This window comes from Prenolepis imparis, unplaced genomic scaffold (genome assembly GCF_030444845.1).
Source record: "Prenolepis imparis isolate NDT839.2.m4 unplaced genomic scaffold, iyPreImpa1.0 SCAF_6, whole genome shotgun sequence".
Taxonomy (NCBI): domain Eukaryota; kingdom Metazoa; phylum Arthropoda; class Insecta; order Hymenoptera; family Formicidae; genus Prenolepis; species Prenolepis imparis.
Window position 1 is genome coordinate 11,665,490 of NW_028141164.1, and position 21,811 is coordinate 11,687,300.

Genomic DNA, 21,811 nt, shown 5'->3' on the forward strand with positions numbered 1-21,811 from the left:
TTGTATGGTACAAATAAGAGAAAATTTATTTGTATTTACGTGACAACACAGTACGCTTTTGCACGTTATTTCGGATGCTTCTCTGAATTTCTTCTTTTTTTTTTCGTTTTTGTTTGTTTTCATTTATCCGTCATTACATTAACTTATATAATTTGATACTCTTACACTTTTTCTTTCACTTCATATATTTATATCCGAAGCTTCTATTGATATGCAATTGGCCATATATACGGTGCAGTATAAATCGAAGAAGATCAATCACTATATTATTAACCTTTCAAATGAATAATACGCGTTATTAGATTTAACAGAAGGTATATCGCGTATTTCATACGTGCACACACATACATACACATTTTCGCCAGCCGATATACATATACTGTTATACATTTTATACGATATACTTTTTATACAGTTATAACATTTAACGCAGTCATTTCTCTCCTCTTCGTCTCTAAAACATTCATCTGCACACAAGTACATCGCAGAATAACAATTCGAGAAATATCAACAACTTCATCTAGCGGAGTTTCTCTCTTTCTGTAATCTCTGCGTAATCGCTTTTGACGATTGTATATAAAAATTATGCGCACCCCATTAGAAAATGTTTTATGTTCAAATCCGACGACGAACAAATTCCCCTAAAATCGGGAAATAAGTATCAAGCACGAAGTAAGGAACGCCTTTGACGTGTTAGAAATTAATTCGGATAGTTTATGTGTATCATACACGAGAACGAAGGATTAAAGACAATTCTAAATTCGTTTACACACGTACATACAGCAAAAGCGTCGTACTTTTCACAGAGAACTCTCACATCGACAAAGCGCACGAGTAAATAAAGTTGATTGGCGAATCTCTACCACACTGAGGAAATCTAATAATTAATTATAATAATATAAACTATCCCGTTCTCTATCCCGATCAAGTTATCTTATCTAAATATTCGGCCAGATCGTAAGAAATTCACACACGATGAATAATGTTCAATCGGTGATAAAAGGTTTCGCTGGTCATCATATAGAAGATACATTTGTTTTTGAGTCTTACGCGCGAGATTGCAATGTTTTTTATTGTAAGAAAAAATATAATCTGTTGTCTCTTGCGACTTGATTTTAACTATTCGAATCTAATATATGTTAAGTATACTTTGAACTAATCGAAAGTTGGATAAAGAATTGTTTGATAAAGAAGGCTGCGTTTTGCTTTGAAATTTTCGCTTACTAAGGATCGCAAAGTCACATTCTTGCATGTATAATTTACATGTAGAGGATGTTTGCGAATAAAATCTAATCTATAAAAATTAAATAATTTACGGTGCTTCTAATCTCTTACATCGAATATTGTATGTGATGTATGTATGATGTGTGTAAAGATATTCTTTAAACTACTTTACGAGTCATTTTTATGAGATTCTAAGTGATATTTGTATTCTGCGTAACTCTTATCTAACTTGTACGTATAACTCAACCATTGCGTTTATAGAAGTTTGAGAACAATACATGTGCTTAGTTTGATTTTAAAGTTACGTCTCAATTTAGCATCGTTAATATTTTCATGCTTGATTTCAAGCAGTTATATTAATAATAATCGTAATAATTTATGTCATGATTTCTTTCCGCAACAAAATTATCTCCAATCATCAAAAATGAATGTATATAAGTAAATACTTTTTTCTTCGAAAATAAAAAAAAGAAAATTTACATTCATGTTTGATTTATAATAATATTTAAAGCTGAAGAAATCAGATATTATAATTTAAGGATTGTAAGCTTTGACAAAAATGATCTCGAACATATGATAAAAAAGAATAATGAAAAATACTTTAATCCGGCAGATGTAATGTGCCTCGTTGATCCTTAGTAAGCCAGCGCGCGCGACAAGAGAACAAATCATTACTTTGTCTGGCCTTGATAATTAATTGTAAGTTGCAAAATATAAATTCGTAACTTGTAAGACGGAGTTCACTTAAAGAACAGCCTTCACTTAAAGACGAAGCGTACACATATCTAATCGACAATACTGATATTTTTTTTTACATTTCATGACGGAAACTTGATACTTAAGAATCATGGTGAAAGTTTGAAACATATTTTTATAGAGATGATCCTGCCAATTAATCGATATTATAACGAGAGTTCCAATTTCTTATTATTTATCAAACGTTCATTAAACGGAATTTTTATTCCATTATTTTTGCACCCCAAGTTAATTGTATAAAAAGTTTAAAGCAATTTCAGATGCATTTATATAGAGAAAAAAAAAATATATATATGTATATATAAAAAAATGAATAACAATATATCTAGTAATATATTCAAAACGGTTAGACCTAAGATCGCGTGTACGATCCCACACCATGAACTTTGCAGGTTTTAATGTATCTCGAAAACTCCTGATGTAGATATCATTTTTACTTGCGCGAATATATCAATTAACCGTCATTCGATTAAATCTCGATAATCATCTATTGATTCTACGTGTCTCATATACATCATATTTTTCGCATTTACCTCAACTGTGGACGGCATAAGTAAAAACAATTATATATTTAGTTCGAAATCGCGTATCATACGTGAAATCTTAAAATATAAGTGGTTTTTTTATATATATATATATATTACAATCGATGTCCTCCTTTCTAGCATTCTTTTATTCCCAACTTTTCAACTCAACTATTTTTATAAACTAGAATTCTTTTGATCTATTTATCTCATGTGTTGCATCATCATAGATTGAAAAACTATATGAAAGACAGAGTGATATTTTTATTCTGCACAGTAGAAAAATTAAGAGGAAACTCCCGATAAATCTAGACTAAAGGAAATCGATTGTATTGCTGAGAGAGAAATAGACTCTCTTTCTCTAATATATAATTTTATTAATTTCTTAAATAATTTGCATATTGGAATCAACATCGTTTTAATAATCTTTTAACTATCGACATTTTAACGTAACTTTTTTAAGTAATAATTGGATATCGATATCAGAGAAAAAAGGATTCATCTCACAATTGAGAAATGCATTCGCGTTAAAACGAGAGAAATGCATTTTGTATCCGTCACATTTATTATTATTCTCACTAGTTTTACTTAATGACGAATATATAGTAAGGAAACAAATTCTTCATTCTAGATTATTTTATCTAAAATCGATCGTAACGACCGATCGTTCGCACAATTGCAAGATATATGTTTTTTTAAATTTAGAATACACAGTCTCTGTGACGATCTAATAATATATTAAATTAAAAAAGAGCCTTGCCCAAAAAAATAAATATGCTAAAAAATGACGAAAACCTAGAACTATACAAATTTCTTTGTCGCTAAGAATGCCAGATATGAACGTAGATGGACATATTTTCACCAGTCACGGAGAATTTCGTTGAGAATGATTCGCAATTAAGTTTTCTATTATATATTTCAGAGATAAGAAGAGCTCGCACGACTCTTTGTCTCTCTTTCTCGACTCGCAAGTCGGGTCAAGTTAAAGGACATTATTTGACGCTTATCTAGTGGATCATCCACTAAGGGTCGATTGTTCCAACTTCTTGGTAAGTTTTACCCGACAGGTAGCATATTTTCGTCTCTTTTCAGATAAGTTCTAAAAAAGAGACGAAGATATGCTACCTATCGGGTAAAACTTATCAAGAAGTTGGAACAACCGGCCCTAAGTGGATTACTCCCTTTATATTTGTATGTCCCTCTAAGTACAAAAATTATTATATTCGATTAAATCGGCGAGGATTTGATTTGAATGTTAGAACGTTACATGGTGATCAGTCACATCAGTGGAGTTCATACTGGCGTAGGAAGTGGTCGCGCATTGATGGTTGTCGTTTTGGAGTAGAGGAGAGTCCTGCTGGTCACGTTGGTGACGTCTAGCTTCACTTTCGCTCGCGAGTTCGCGGTCTTTTCTACGCCCCCGGCGCGACATCACGCCTAAAAAAGAAAAACAAAGAGACATAAATTGAAGTACTCTAAATATTCATCTGTCACACCGCATAACAAACTACTACACCTTTATGCATATGATTAATTTAACTTGTGTGTATGTAAAATTTCTGTTTCTATACGTTCTATAAGAAAGCAATTCATAAGCCAAGTTAAATATAACTTTCATGCAACGCCATATGATCTCTCTCTATCATTGTATAAAAAAATACTACATTTTCAAAATTTTCTTTAAGTAACAAGAGCGATGATGCAGTGTGATAAGCATACATTTTGATTTACAATCAAGATACATATTTTATTTGCCAATATGAAATAAATCGCGCATAATATAATTTAAGAATTTAGTTATAAAAAAGTTCCATAAATTATCATCCATTATAACTTTAAGGAAAGAACATGACAATTATATTAAATATTACATAAATTGACATATGTCTTTATTTGAGCGAAATCCGAGGATAAATTTATCATTTATATCATATTATTCTATTTCTCATTTTTTAATTATTATAATTGATGAATATATTGGCAAATACAATACAAATTAAACAATTGATATCTTGATAGTAGATGACAATTAATTTCTATGATAGTAAAAATTGTATGATTATTTTAAAATTCTAAAGAGATCAAAAAGTTCAGCGTAAATTTTAAAAACATCTCACATATGATATAAAAAAACAAAAAAGACGAATGCAATGTAAACATCATATGAAATGATCTTATTAGATATATTTCTCTTCACCAGTGATAACTTCTATACGTTTCCATATCCCTGTTACAATTTATAGCAGCATAAAATCAAGGAATTTAATCATAGGATTCGACAAAGAAATGTTTGATCATCGAACAATATATAATCTGGGAAGTGTTTTATATCTTGCGATATGCAAAATATATGCATATTACATGCTATGAAATATGTATTAGATATAGCACAACATATCTATCAATTAGTGACAGGAACGTATATAAAAATGCAATGCACAAAAGTGTAAACAAATAATGTATAAATTATATACAAATGACATACAAAAAAAAATAACATACACCACATCATAAAACAGAAAATTAGAAAAACACGTTTCTAAAAAGCTTTTCTTAATAATTCATCAAAGTAATTAAAAAAATTTCAAATATAAATACAATTACTTAAAAAATTATATACATATATATGTATATTTTCTTAAATTATATACAAGCTAAAATGCACATCTAATGTGATATGATGTGTAATATGTAATATGTAATACATATATGTGCATATAAATAGTATGTTGTGCATTGTTAAATGTACTACAAAAACTAATTACCATTTCTTTATAATTTCTTAATTATATTAGTTCAAATTTAAAACATCTTATAATTTGTCAAAGTATGCATTAGTTTCCATAGTAATTTACACAAGATTGTATACATATAATTAAAAAAAAAAATTATCCATATTATTTTGCATAGATATTTACCAATGCAATATTTCCCTAATCAATTTTATGTATTGCAATGTTAAATTTTAAATTCTTTAATTTTTTAAATTGAAAAATTATATAACTGTGTTTTTTTATATAAAGATAAAAGTATAAGTTAAATAATGGAAAAAAACTTATGTGTTACATGTCTAGAATTTTAGCATGTATTATTTGATAACTATGTAAGAAAATTAATTAATGTGCTCGCGAGTTTTTTGCCATTTGGAAATAGATAATATTATATAATAAATATAAATAATAATATAAATAGTAATAAGACATAAGATAAAAAGAGATTTTACTAATTTATTATTCAAATTTATATAAAAAATAAAATTTAAATAAAAAATAAAAAATAAGAAATATGAAAGATCTGCTATAGAGAAAATTGCATCTCCTGGATTAATTGAAAATATAATAAAGTAAATCGACAATATTGAACATCCAAAAATAATTCTATCTACATTGCGTGGAATAAGTAACATATGTGCGACACATTTTGGAAACAGGACAAAAATGCCAGGAGATTTTATCACGTGTCACACAGTGCAGATGTTCTTTTCTTTTCTTTTTTTAACTCAGATAGCCAATTCTGCATACCTATCTCTCGCAATCGAGCACTTTGAACGTAGGTGTAGTTGTAGTGGGTGTAGGAGGAGAATTGTGTTTGCTTACACGATGATTCAGAGACGTCTCTTGCACGTTGTCCAGGTTTCCATGCATTGCTCTTTTGTGATTGGCCAACTTCTCCCTATTCATAGGTGAGCCTAGAACCACCAGGAGCCATGATACCAGTCGATATTACTCAGAATTACATGTATTTTAAAGAACCGATTCTTTTCAGTAAAGAAGACTAAGCAGAGGCATAGTTAACGCAAAGATTTGGCGGAAAAATATCTCGATGTAATTTCCTATTCGCTGTACATACAATCTCTGTCGAATTCGCAAAGCTGCTCGTATCGAACGCGAGAAAGAGATTTTTCTACACGTTCGCGATATACGTGTAGGGATATGAAAATAAGATTTTAACGTAACACTGGTGTCCCCCCATAAACAAAAAACAAAGATTATTTGTTCTATTTCCTCAAGCATTAACATGCTTGCGACAAATTGTGCTATCAAGTGTCCACTATTCAGTGTAAACTCCAAATTTGTGTAAGATATGTTTCATGCAATGTATAAGCAATAATAATACATTTGTGTAGATAAACAACATAAATTTTAATATAAAATTTGAAATCTGAAAATTAGCTAAGATGACGTTTTATCTAACTCTCTTCTGCGTTGTCATTTTTTCTTATCGTATACAAAGCTATAAGTTAAGATAGAATAAAAGCGGAAGTGATAAATGCAAAATCAGAAAAGACTTGAGTTATTAGAGACATAACCCAAAACCTTTCCTGCATACATATAGATGTATCGAGAAAAAAAAATATATATAATAGCTGTCATAATTATATTTATGACAGTATTTTCTCACCTATATAACTTAGTAATACTGGCAAAAAGATGAGACCATGCGCTGCTCCAAATAGTACAATACCCAGATACATTCTGAAGTAAAATACCTGCAAACATTTCTTGCCTGAGTAATGATGATATTTCATGCAATGAAATGTGTTTGCCATAATTAAAAAATCTAAATTAAGATTGATTTATACTTGATAATGAATATTAAAGAAAAAACTTTTCGAAATAAATTGAGTATAAAAAAATTAATAAATTAAAGTTAATTGTTTCACACCGAGTGCATATTTGTTAATAAATGAATTTCTTAAGTGAATTGACGTCATATTTATGGAACAAAAGACAAACCTGGAAAATTTGGCTCTTTGCAAAACCTAAGACTATGATACCGCCAAACTTTGTCAACGTGATACCGCTAAATACCGAACTCCCCATGTTCGTCAACGCATCTGCGACTCTGTCCACTCTAGTTGCTTGGACCGACACCGAGAAGGAATGCACTAGATGACTGCAAAATTCGACGGCTATACCAACTGCCTGCAATAGCAACAAACATCAATTAATACTCTTTCATTAGCTCTTCTTATGATTCTCAATAAATGATAAAAGAAAGGAAAATTAATTTATTACATTTTTTGTTAACTGCAATACTAACTAAAGTAAAATATTGATTATAGAAATGTGACGATAATAAATAATTGAAAATTAAGGACAAATTATTATAATTAAAGAAAAATTATTTTTATAATAATTTTTCTTTAATAATAAATATAAATATTAATAAATATTATAATTAATTATTATAAATATAAATATTTATAACAATTGACTTACCATGACAAGATTCACTAGAGACACTGCGTTCAGAGTTATATGCCACCAATACATTAAGCCACCGATATTAACGACGATCATTGTGATCGTAATTAGAACAACTAGCGATGAAAAAATGTCCACACCCATCAATAAGAAAGTAACCACAAATATAGCGAGCAACGAGATTCCTATACTTTGCAATGTGTCAGGCCACATGGTCAGGTACTGCTCGTAAAATACATAGAAAACGCTATAGGGAAAAACTTCCACAGTGGTGTTTCCACTGAGACGTCTCAGATTACAGTTGAGCATGTCTGTAATGTTAGCTGCTACGACTCTGGCCGCTCTCATCGATTCGTAATAATCGGCCGATGTCTTGAGGATGGTGTGATAAGCCATGAAATACGAAGCGCCAACGGTTGACATGTCTGTGTTAGGATCAGTTACGTAATTTACACCGTGTCCGTAAGCCGCATGACCTCCTTTAGCGCAAGTTTCGTCGGGATTGTCTTGCAAGAAGAACGATACGTATCTGTCGAAATCGCTAGGCACCGGCCTGTTGTATTTATTCAAAGTGATATTGCAGCCAGAACATTTTCCACGGTCTACAAATCAAAAAGTATACATGAAACCAAAATCTCGAATTAAAGTAGCAAAGTATATATGCGATTATATATTTTTATACAAAAAAAAAACGTACCGTACGTATGCGGACAAAATGAATTGTTTGCAGAAAAATATTTGCAACAACCAGCTAATCCCGACCAATCAATATAATCGTCCATCCAAGATGAAGCAGGCTTAGCTATATAAGATCTAAAAAAAAAAAAGGAAATACTTTTATATAAATTTTTATAATAAAACATAATTATAATATAAATATTTTATAATATAATTTATATAAATTTTTATATAAAATCCAAAAACAAAGAAGACAATAAATTACATTCGTGAAACTTTTCACGTTGTAATATACCTATTTGATTGTTTGGACGCTGTAAATATTTGAGTCGACACTGAATCGCTGTTACAATATTGCCCACCGCAGACTAAATTTTGCACTCTAGTATCCGAATAATTTAGGCCATCTTTAACAACGAAGTACATCGGCGGCCCAATGTTTAAGTAATTATTCAAGAACTGCAAAAAGAAGGTGTAAAGAACTTTAGTATTTTTGATAATTCATATGATTTAACGCGATATGTTGACGCTTTAAATTGATCATTAGACGTACCTTGAAATACTTCAGCACAAAACTGTCTTCGGGCATAGAAAGTTCTTGATCTAGGCCAATTTCGATGTGTGGTATTACAGCGATGCTACTGCACAGCCAACCGAAGAACACAATCATCACGGCTGCGCGAACCCATTTTTGCAATAATAACGGAACATATGCAACTTTGAAAATTTTATACAATACTCCATCTACTACTTCTTCTCCATCATCACGCTTGGAGCGAATAAAGCAAAATACATCCAGCCTGTTGTTCTAAAATGATAAAAAACCGCTTTATGCATTAACCATAATAAAAACGCGTTGTAATAAAAATTAAATTTTTATCAAAATTTCTTAAAAAATTAAATATATAAAATATTCTATTAAATTCTTTTTTTTTTTTTTTTTTTTTTTTTTTACTTGACATCTGTATATTCTATTATTCTATAAAATATATACACACAATATTAAATATATATATAATTATATAAAAATTTCTAATAAATTTAAAGTAAATTAAATTTTTTCCATTTTATTAAATACATACCGCATGCCGAATTGTGTCAAGTGCTAAGAGACTGACGAAACATGTAATTTGCAATATAAAGTCCACCAATAAAGCCATTCCAGCATAAAGAGCAAACGCCTTCACAGCAGGCATATCAGAGAGGCCGCCTATAAATCAATAGAAAAAGAAAACTAATTATAACAGCTTATTCGCTTGTTGTATATGAAAATAATCTCGTTCTCTCGTTTTTCAGTTTACGATTCACCATATCTTGCACCGATACATACCTAGGAAGAAGCAACAGCTTTCAGATACACTTGTGAGTAACATACTAGGGCCGACTTGACCCAGTGTACGTCCGATATGTTCCGGAATCGACTCGTTCGGGCGTCTGCCCTCTCTCTGATGAGTTTGAACGAGAATAAAAATATTGTCTACTCCAACCGCCAGTACCAAAAACGGAATGACCTCGATGATAATCAGCGTAGCTGGTATACCAATGAAGCCGAACAGTCCGACTGAGCAAATCACAGACGCCAGCACTATGAGCACGCCTCCAAGTCCAAGAGTAATCTTGGAATCGTTCTGAAACGTAAATATTGATTATATATAAATATAAATAATATATAATATAATAATAAATATATATTAAATATATAAAATAATAAATAATATAAATAATATATAAAATTGTGCGAAACGCGAAAAACGAGAATCACGTGATGTAGATCCTTACCAAGAGACGAGCGCATGATCTAATTTGGCCGAGTGATACCGCGATGTATCCAAACATGATGATATAAGATACTAGAATGGTTACAATGTCCGATTGTGATTCACGGTTCAATTCATCCTCGATAGATCGCTCGGACGTGTACGCAATGTCCATAAATGCCGGCTTTCTCGTTGCAGTCCAATTTTTCATAAAGTTAATAAAACTGAAATTCAAAAAAAACGGTATATGAATGACATAATCTTATTCTCTGCCGAATTTAGTGATCGAGAGATAATGAAAATTTACCTTTCTTCCCATTCCATAGCAGGAAGCAATTTGGCTTTATTGTGATAATTGTTTACAAGAATAGTAAGGATTATAGCGGTTGCCTTTTCATATGGTGAATTATGAAGATCATGTCCTGGAGGCAAAAATCCGCCTACTGCGATCGCCGGCTCTACAGGACCACCATAAAGTGCGAGACATTCGGGATTATATGCATTCCTAAAAGAAAAACGTATAAAAATATAATATTCTTTATATACTTCTTTATTAATAGTCATCTCAATTGTTTTATAATATATTCTTCAAATTATCGATTCTAATCTAAACTTTTTTATAGTTATTTTGTCATTCTTACTGGTTTAAGACAAATTTATCTCGTAAATTAAGCAATAATATAGCTTATTTTTCGAAATAATAATGCTAATTGTTTCTTTATATAGAAATTAAAACATTTTCTAAAATCCAGCTTAATCTCTATCTCGTAATAATTCAATTTATATATACTTGTTGCTATACGATTTACTGTGTTTATTATTAATGCTAATATTTTACTCTAACTTTTATAATTGTTTTGTGTTATTTCCAAAGGGTTATTCACGTGTCGCGTGATATAAATGAATAAATAAGTAAATATTATTACAAGCCTTCTTTTGTCACACAGATCACTTACTGCGAACAAACTTTGAAGTGGTCCAAATAGTTGACTGTATAATTGCCTTCGTCGTCCGAAGTCTCAAACTTTTCTAAACTGTCTTGCCAATAACCCCAAATACTTTGAATAACACATTGCGGTACCGTTGTTGGTCCGGTAAACGGTCCAGTTAAAGGAGCGAAACATATATTCGCTAATGTGTAGTTATTGGGAGTAATTATACGCTTGATTCCTTCTTGCAATTCAAAGACTGTTTTTAGGAAAGTGTCGTTAAACACAGGTCCGAATACGATAGGTCCATTAGTGGTGTTGTGTACGATCTGTAATTAACGTTAAATAATTATATGTATAGCAAATCAAAGTCAATATATAATATAATTATATAATTACACAACATATATAACATACATAATTCATTTCTATGTTATAACTAAGTAATAATTACACAATAGCTTTTTTTGCTTGGAAAAAATACATGATAATATAAATCGAGATATTATGCAAATATAACATCGAGATATTATGCAAATATAACATAATATTTTTATAATATAATACATACACTCGGTAAACCGATGGAAGTGATAATAATCTGTTCGTTTCGATAAAAGGGCTCAAAGTGTTTATCGAAATATTCCTTTTCGACACGTGATCGAGAATGTGGGGATGCCCACAGTTCCACAGGATCTGTAGTAACTTTCATATATTTTATGCCGTGTGCCAAAGCAACGATCAATAGGAAGCCAAGAAAAAGTATTAACCAAGGTCGAGAGGCGCAGACTGCAGCAAAATTATTAGTCATTATAACGAGATATTATGATGTAAAAAGTTTCTGCGTGCATACAAATGTAAAATATAGAATTTTGCTTACACGTTCCCCATTTGCAGAAGAATTCTTGCAGAAATTTGTCCGTATTTGCTCCAAGCTTCTCGATGAAAGTGGATTGTTCTTGGTCAAATTCACTTGGTAATTCGTCGGATGATATGACACCTAAAAACATTTATATCACATTTATAACAAATCCCTATTTATAAGTGAACATTCGATTAAGCACCATTATATAGTTTCAACAATCTTGAGTATCGTGTGCTGTAAATAACTAGTATTCTGTAACCTATAATAAAATAATATTGCAAATATGCAGCTTCGTAAAACAGCAAATATAGAAAAAAAAATCATAATTCCTAAAATAAATAATATACATAAAATTGACGATCAAATAAGAAATAAAATGTCTTAAATATAATGAACAGCACTGGAATAATATTTTGTTACATTACATATATATGTTAGAAGAAGATAAAATTACTTAAAATACACTGCTTGAATTAAAGTAAACTTAAAAATGTAAGGAATTAATATTTTTTAATTATTAGAATTAGTATCTTGTTAAATTACGATATCAAATAACACTTTGAAAAAATAATATAATAAAATAATGTAATTTATATAAAAATTGTTACAACTAATTGTAAGTGTAATTTAAGAAAGTCTCCTTAACATTAGAGATAAATTACATTTTACTATAATTTTGTAAGTTTACATTATTTCATAGAGATATCTTAATAATAATCTTTTTTATTTGAGTGTCGCATATTGAACATCAAAAAATTCCTACTTATTCATAATTCACTTTTCTTAAAATTATTTTCCAATGCTGTTATGCGGAAATCTTCCTATAATAAGCTCATCTAGTTAAACGGCACATCTTCTATTTTCTTAATTCATTATTTAAAGCAGTATCTATCGCCCTATTATACTAAACATGCAAAATATTAAGTCTTGCAGAAGACCTATTATACTAAACATGCAAAATACTAAATAGATCAAACTTAATATAAAAGACATACAAAATATTGCACAACACAATTTTTGTGAGTAAGAAGTATTTATATAAATCTTTAGTTTAAGTGTTTAAAAATTTTATGTTTATATATTTTCTTTTTATCTTTTGTTTTTAGGGCTTAAAAATATTCTCGATAAAAATTATTTATAGAATCAATTTTAAACTTTAAACTTTAATTCTTTAATACAATATTATTATGCAATGTAATGCAACATTATTAGAATATGATCTCATCACATGCTTTTTACAAACTTTTTTTCAACTATGCTTCAAACTTGTTTAAAGTATATTTGTTTAACTTTTAAGCATTTTAATGCATTATTTTAATACAATCGTGCAGTTAATTAATAGAAATTCGCTAACGTCTGTGTTTATACAATATTGCATATTATCACATGAAAAAAAGATACGCAAATTAAAAAGCTTAATACTATAGATAAAACTAAGTTTGAAAGATCAAAGTGCGAATGTATTTGTAAGAAAATGATCTAATACACAATTGACATCCATTGGCAGGAATAATCTGCAGGGCTAAAAAATAAAGAAAGCGAAAGAAAAGAACAAAGAAATAAACGAAGCGATTCAAGCAACAAAAAAAAAAGATACAAAACAAGAAAAAACTGCAACAATGATTGCGACAACTGCGAACATCGAAGATACTTTTAGAATCGAAAAAACCTACTAGAACGCTTAGACTGAAGTGGGCTGTCTTCTTGGTCAGCGGCAAGGGCAATACGAGCACCATCTCCTGGGTGGTGTAATCCGGCAGCTAGCCGTCTACCCACCTGTCTTCCTACTTCCTCCCCTCGTGCAACTATACATACGCGCACACCATACATACACAACTTGTATAATAGTCTGTACTTTTTTGCTATGCGTAAGTATCATTTATGCGTATTAACTAATCAACATGAGAAAATATTCCATTCACACAAAAAAACTTGTTTGGCGAGTCATTTATTAAAGTCTACACGATTAAATTATTTATCATATTAGTTCAGATAGTAGTAAACAAATTACAGTTAGTGTGTGCATAGATGTTAACATTTCTAAAAAAAAATTCTCATGTATTATAATTTAATATTAATATTTCTTTTTAAATTCTCATGTATCATGATTTACAAATTACAATATTAAATGTTAAATAAGCTAAAAAATTGATAATAATTTAATATAAGAATGTAAGAAATTAACTTTTTGGATCCAAGTTTTATAAGTAAGAATAATATAAGACTAATTGAAATATTTCTTTCGCAAAAATGTTATAACTCTCTGAATGATTATATACATATCTATTATCACTATAATAATTCATAATTATATAAGTAATCGCTATGGTTTTGAATTGTCTTGTAATGGTTCTCACAAAAATAATGTTCACTTTTTTAATCGCAAAAAAACAAGAAATTGAGAAATTAAGGCATTATGCATGCTTTTTCTTGAGATTTGAATAAAGTAAAACAAGTGCAGAGAAAAAATCCCACAATTAAAAGATAAATACCAACAACAGAATATATCTAAATATAACCATTACAAAAAAGTTAATCACACAATAAACTTATTGATTCCCCTCGCGCGTCTCTCTCTTATCTCCTCACTTATTTTACCTATTTATTTAGTACTGTAATTAATAATAAAAAAATAATATAAATTAACTATAATTAGTCATTAATATATTTAATAAATATCAAAGATAAATTATGCAAAATATAGTTTAAAAAAAAGATAGCTTCAAAATTAAAAAAGGCACACTCCATTTTTCATTTACATAATTTGCACTACAATAAAATCCAGCAACAACTCTTCTTTATAAATATATATATATATATATATATATATATATATATAAAGTCGAGATATATATACCTTTTCAATATGCACGAAATAAGGTCGAGTTTCTTACCTATACGTTTCCTATGGCTGAAACACATCATTAACAGGAGGAAAAGGCAGGTGCCGCATACAAAAATAATTGTCATTATAACTTCGTAACCATCGTAACCAAATATTGAGAATGGCTTTGGAAGTGGAGGCACCGGTGGTGGTACTGGACAACTTTGTTCACAATCAACACAACTGCAAGCTGGAGTGTTTTTCTACAAAAGAAAAAGTTAGATGTAGATTTCTCATTAGCCTATATATCTTTATCCATAATAATCCACCAGAAAGAGAATATTTAAATACAACTTTTATAGATTTCTCTTTCTCCAATTAAAATGTATAAAAATCTAAATAATTTAAATATTTCTAATATTCTAATACAAGTATAATGTTTTATATAAATAAAATAAGATGTAAAAACTTTGTACATTTTAGTCAGTTATCGAATATAGAAAATATATTTCTAATAGAAATATATATGTTTAAAAATTCCAAAAATAAGCTTGAAAAGTTTTTTCTATGCAATATTTAACTCTTTAAAATTTTATAAATTGTTTATAAGATTTTTGCATATTCCATCAAATATAGAAGAATTATTCGAGTATTCTTATTTTTGGATTATGAAAAATGCAATATCTAATTTTCATGCACATACACTTTATTAAAAAGTATGCATTAAAAGTGTACGTCATGAAATCAGCAATCATACTAGCTTGTTTTCTTCCTAACTGTAGATTACATATGCAATTAAGAATTTGTCATTCCTCCAATGTTGAATAACAAAAGAATAAAACGTGAGTAACCTACGACCTACGACTTTTGCTATTCAGCAAAAGGTCTAATCAAATCATTCTTTTTTGGTTTATTGTGTATATTTCAATAATTGCTGTTTATTTTCTTATTTGCAGTTGCATGATAATTAGTGTAATAATTATTTATAGAATTCGTGTGCGACAAAACTAACAAGAAAGTAACTTGCTGCTGTATTAAAAAAATCTTTACGAAAGGAAATCATAAGAAGTAGTAGAGTAAGTGAATGCATTGTGCGTCTTGCTTATTAGCATGCTTAGACCTTTGCACTGTTAATAAATCTAACAAGTTCAAAAGAGCATTCGGAATGCTCTTATACATAGCTTTTAAAATATACTGCATATATCTTTGTGAAAATAATACTAACGTTTAGCGTCTTATTGCATGGCGTAATTAAAGGATCCATTGGTGTAAACGGACCAACAGGTCCATCGGTATTCTTATACGTGATTTGGAAAGGTACGTAGATATTATTCTCGGCGTCGCCCATGTAGAAGAACCATTTTAAAGGAGTACATCTACTCGCACCCCATTCTCCGCACATTAAATCCAGTGCGAACTGGCCTGTGCTCGGCACTGATACCTTATTGCACGAGTTAAACGTTCCTTCAAGATACTTATTCGTTATGTATACGTCTATTTTATTAATGTATTCTACCCCTGAAAAAAGAAATTCAAAAATCACATATAAAATCGCATATCGCAGAAATGTCGACAGAAAGAAACATTAAATTTCAAATGTCGTTAAATGAAAGAAATATAATCAATGTATAATTACCCTCGTTCTGCAATGTTTCAGTAACGTTGATAAATTTGCTTTGGTTAACAGCGCATGTGAAATCGCAAAAGTGCTTCACTAAATTATCTAGACAACTAGGGCATCTTTTTAAAAAGTTGGCCGCAAGCTTGATATTCGCATCCAGTGTAGTAAGTTGATTCGCATCGCAGCAGGTATTAATTCCTTTGCCATCGTCCACCAACAAGTGCGGACAATGTTTAGCCAACAATTTCTGTCCCTCGGAACTCAACTGTTTCGCCGGCCCATTGTAAACACAATTCTTTTTATGCAAGGCAAAGTCCGTATAACATTCTCCATACCATATACAATGACCATTTTCATCACTGGCGACCTGTTTGGAAATAATAAAAAAATACCTTTAAACTTTTATTTCATTATCTCACATATGTTAGAAAAAAAATGCTTTAAAATCTTACAAAATTTGTTACTAATATTTTTTTTCAATCATATACATCTGTACACATAAAGTGTTCCTTACTAAATATTAATATTGTCACTTGAGGTGCGATAAATTTCTGACCACGTTCACACGAGGCGCATATAAAGATATATCGAATAATGCATGAAGCATCTCCTAATTGAGTTCTTCATGACCTGTGTATTAAAGCTTGATATGGGATTTATTTGAGGCAATGAGCTGAATTAATGATTTAATTCGCTTAATTTAAAGCAGAGCATTGCACGACGAACTCTACAAAGGAATAACATTTCATGCTTTTTATAAGATATTTCTTTAATCAATTTTCTTATAATAACTGATATTGACAATATAGTAGAAAATAAAAACTGAAAAACTAAAGAAGATAAAAAATTGGATATATTATTTATTTTCTAATATATATTCTATATTATTTATATATTTGCATAGCAAAATAAATATGTATTTAACAAAATTTGTTGTAATTTATGCATTTATCAGATATAAAAAAAACTAGATTTATAGACATAATTTGTTAAATATTTCGCAAATATTTTTCTGTACAATTTATCTGTGAAATAATTATTGATTGAAGAAGAAAATATATATTGTGCTCAAAAATGAAGAAACCCAGTCATCTTAATTTCGATTAAAACTTGTAATAACAATTTTATAGCAACATTTCTTATACACACTTTTGTATAAATAATAATTATTAATTTATATATTAATTTTTATTTTAATATATGTATATAATTATTATATATTTCATCTATTACACTATTTCTCACATTTTTGGAACGAAATGTTTATTTAAATTCAGAAAAGGACGAAAGAAAAGAAAACCTGTACATGTAAAAAATAAAAGTATGAAAAAGAGAGGCACTTGTCATCTCGTACTACATGAAAAAATGACGCTCCATATCAGTTTTGTGTGAGTCATGCGTTTATAAGAAATCATATAAGTCACGCAATGGACGTACTTCGTATTATGTTCGGCACGAACCCGAGGAAAGTGTTGCTAACCGTCTCTATAAACAGTCTCGAATCGTCCATACGTGACAATACGTACAAAAAAAAAGGCATAATTTATAGTCTTATCAGCTTGAACGTTTCGAGAGAGAAAATTTATTGCCCGATGATTGCATGTCGGATAATTGGACTTGCATAACTTGCATAATGCATAGAAAAGTTTATCCATTATTTCTCGATCAATTTCACATGTTTTGTACGATTATGGAAATTCGTTTGGATAAATTTTAATAAATGAATTCTTTCATGTTTGTTTGAGCAGAATTATTGATAACAATAACTTTATTTTTAACTACACCGTACGCTCGTTTGTTTTCCTTTTTTTTTCTCTCTCTTTCTCTCTCTCTCTCTCTCTCTCTCTCTCTCTTGTCAAAACACGAAAATAATCATTCAATGAATAATCATTCAGGTGAATAACGAGACGATAAGAGATGGAATTATATTTCATGATACACTCATGATACATAATCTGATACCTATTGATCAGATGTTAATTATTTAAACTCGTTAATTAAATATTGATAATGGTCACATATATGTATATTATTTCTTGAGAAAGAGTTAAATTTCTAAAATATAAGATAGATATAACTTTCAAAATAAGCTCTTTCGTTCTCGGAATTTTGATTTTATTAAACGTTCATTGAACAAAGAAGATACGTATATATTTCAATATTAATGAATTTGATTCAGAAATTTTTTGGAGTAAAGAAAGAAAATTTATTTTAATAAAATGCAAAATATTTAACTTTTCTTAAAAAGAATTGACCTATTTAAAAAAAAAATGTATATATTAGGCTCATTATCAGTAAAACTGTTCTTTTTATCATAAATACATAATTTGCAAAAATTGTCTTTCATGATTTTTTTCAATTAGTTACTTAACTTTTGTTTGAAGAAAAAAAAATATACATTTGTTTCATATTATCGAAAATACAAGACAAATTGCAAAGAAACAAAGTTATTGAATAAACGGCGCTTCGTATCGTCTCTCGCGTTCTTCACCTGATAACAAATGATCAATCATCGCTCGCATTGTTTAGCGCTTGATCACTAGCAGTTGTTGATTCATTTTGCTCGCTTTACGATTACATGTATCCGTCATAGATAATCCGAGAAGGAGGAAGAGGCGCAAACGCGACACCTGACAATCGGGACCAAGGTGTTCCAGAATTACACATTTTTCCGCGTCGCGCCAAGGTAAAAGGATTCAGACGCGTCCTCGCCGACTTCTTGTAACCGATGATCGTGAATCATCGATCTCCGAGAGATCAAGGAGAGGCGATAAATTAAATAAAACCGTTTGACCTTGACCCAGTAAATAATCGGCGTGTGTTATCGAGACGGGTGAATAATCTCTCGCGGACGAGATTCCGCCGCGCGAAAGCGGCATTAATTAAATTTAACAAATCCCACGGACATACATAACAGAAGAGAACGGCTTTCTCGACGATCAGCCGATGTGACGTCATCACTCGAGCGCGCTCGAGTCTTCCTATACCAGGGTGTGGACAATATAATCGCATTACAAACACATAGAAATATATGTATGTATATATAATATATATATATCATATATCATGCGCCGTGTGTGCATCCGTACATGTGTGCACGGTGCGTGCAATGAGAGACGCGAGGGAAAGGGAGAAAAACACAAGGGTAAGAGGAGGCAGAGAGGAGGGGGGAAAGTTTGACGCACGCGCGACAGACATGGAACACAAACGTCGCAAAAAGGACGCGGCGACGCATATATTTGGCCGTTTCATACATATACGACGCGTTATTTATTACTCACCGGACTGGCGAGGCTAGACAAGGTCAGCAGTAGGAGCAACAGGGGCCAGAGCACACCGCCGTACATGATCGCGACCGCACCTGTCAAAGTCCGACGACGCGGTGTAGTCGTTACTACACTAGTCCTGTGCATCGCGGGGCGATCGCACTGTCACGCCCGGGATTATTCGTTTCCCTCGGTGTTATAATTATTGTCGTCGTGCCGGATACGCGACCTCGCACTTAACCCTTCGACGAGACGGCTCGTTTCCTGAATAACGCGACGTCGATCACGAAACGATCATCGCCGCGAGACACCACGATGGAGATCCCCTCTCTCTCTCTATCTCGCGTATCCTGCACTCGCGCGCGAACTTTTTTTATCTCCTCCACGCGATTCACCGAAAAACCACAACCGATCGCACCGCCGTCCTGACTGCAACTGACGCGTGTGACGGGCAAACTCGCGCACGTCAGCGGCGAACGCGATCGCAGCGCCACTCGGCGGCGCTCGGCCGAGTTATCGAGCATAGAATATCGGAGAAAGAGAGGGCAATGCGAGAAGAGAGATAGCGATATTTGACCGATACTTTTGTTCTTCTTCTTTTTCTGTCGGGAGAAAATATCTGAGAATCCTCGACTTTTGCTTAGATAGATTTAAATATTATTTCGTCGACTCGTGTAATTAGCATATATTTTAGAATTAAACATATATACAAGAAGATCGATAATCGATATAAAAAAATAATCGATGTAAAAAGATAATCGATATAAAATATAAATTTTGTAAAAATTAAACCTTTATATTTATATAAATAATATTATAATTGAGAATTTTAATTGTATCAAAATTGGATTTCCGCTTTTGAAATAAAAATCATTCAAAAATATAATACAAAAGAATAAGAATTAAATTATTCTTATGAAAAATAAATGAATTAAAAATAAAATCAACACGAATTTATTTTCTGTAACTATTTTTTTTAATCTTGAAAATTGCGTAGCAATTTATTCTAATCTTTAATCGGACATTTTGATATGAAATATTATATTATATTTATGGTAGCTTATTATTAATTATTAAATAAGGCTTAGATATTCTCTCGTATTTGATCTACATTTTAATTTTTATGACAATCAAAGCAATAAATTATTCTTATGAAAAATTAATGAGTCAAAAATAATTAATATGAATAGATATATTTTGTCTAACGCAATTTTCTAATCTTGGATATTACATATACATTAGTTAGACTTTAAGATTATCGAATGATAAAAAGTAGCTTAGATAAAAAGTATCTATACAATTATTATGAGTAGGTAATTATATAAGAAGAATGAATTCTTATTGTTTATTTTTAGAAATAAAATACGCGTTAAATGACATTTCTTTCCTGAAAAAATATTGATTGTTTAAAGTGAACAAACGATGATTTAATACGAAAAGTTTTGCGATTTTTGCTGTGTAACTAATATAACACGTTACTTATTGAAATAATCGATGGATTTACGAAAATGTGTGATAAGATGTGTTACGTTAAAGCTAAAAATCCGTGCGATTGTAAAGTAGAACAAATGTTAAATCGATTCATATCAGTTCGTGTGATCACGATTTAATGTATTAGATAAGAAAGATAAATCACGCGCTTTCATGAATTTTATCTCTTCTCGGAAGATACATAATTCATGTATTGCTTGAAAATAAGTGCGTAGTTTCGTAAAAAAAACGCAATTAAAGTTTTAGTTTGATGCTATTTTCTATATTAAAAAGAATTTCTTTAACAAAAGACTCTAGGAAATGATTAGAATTAAATTAGAACATAATTAATCTCTTATTTTGTGAAAAGTTATTGCGCATTAGATTTAAAACGTCCTCATTATATATAGCGTTATTATATTAGCTTTCATCATCGTAAAGCGATCGTAAATTTGAGTCTTTATCTTTGAATTTTTTTTAAAATTTATGCCTAATTAACTAATTTTCTATGCATGTTTTTTGCAGTCATTAGCCTTCGTTCTTTGGCTATTAAGAATTCTTGCTTTGCATTTTGCGCTCGCGATTTAGCAAGCTGTATTTAATTCTTGACTTCTTAGCAATATTTATAAAAATTTTTGTTGATGCTGATATTTAAAATTCCTATATATCATATTTAACGAAGGTATTATA

At 30.4% G+C, this 21,811-nt stretch overlaps 1 protein-coding gene across 7 annotated transcripts; it reads right to left on the bottom strand.

Moving 5' to 3' along the window:
* Npc1a (Niemann-Pick type C-1a) lies at window positions 1-20,105 on the bottom strand. Of its 7 annotated transcripts, none has more exons than XM_083040501.1 (20): window positions 19,667-20,104; window positions 16,401-16,752; window positions 15,990-16,282; window positions 14,835-15,027; window positions 13,614-13,745; window positions 11,956-12,075; window positions 11,647-11,864; window positions 11,103-11,404; window positions 10,454-10,651; window positions 10,169-10,370; window positions 9,720-10,017; window positions 9,472-9,599; window positions 8,943-9,197; window positions 8,685-8,848; window positions 8,409-8,524; window positions 7,727-8,313; window positions 7,241-7,429; window positions 6,906-6,993; window positions 6,101-6,192; window positions 3,801-3,941 (listed from the first exon to the last, which is right to left on the bottom strand). In XM_083040501.1, exons 1-20 carry the CDS (start codon window positions 19,796-19,798, stop codon window positions 3,936-3,938), a joined length of 4,065 nt encoding a protein of 1,354 aa, XP_082896627.1. In that variant the 5' UTR covers window positions 19,799-20,104; the 3' UTR covers window positions 3,801-3,935. The 7 variants fall into 7 exon arrangements, 6 of the variants coding, with proteins under 6 accessions (XP_082896625.1, XP_082896629.1, XP_082896627.1 ...); XM_083040500.1 differs by having other exon boundaries at window positions 3,805-3,941; window positions 6,026-6,192; XR_014425565.1 differs by having other exon boundaries at window positions 3,896-3,941; window positions 6,906-7,010; window positions 19,667-20,105.
* Window positions 20,106-21,811: the final 1,706 nt, after the last annotated feature.

Excerpts from the sequence above, each read along its gene's own strand:
- Npc1a (XM_083040499.1), bottom strand. The coding sequence starts at position 19,798 with ATGCACAGGACTAGTGTAGTAACGACTACACCGCGTCGTCGGACTTTG. Across the intron at positions 11,405-11,646 it reads CTTCCATCGGTTTACCGAGT|ATCGTACACAACACCACTAA; the intron begins GTATGTATTATA and ends CGTTAATTACAG. Across the intron at positions 8,525-8,684 it reads GCGTCCAAACAATCAAATAG|ATCTTATATAGCTAAGCCTG; the intron begins GTATATTACAAC and ends TTTTTTTTTTAG.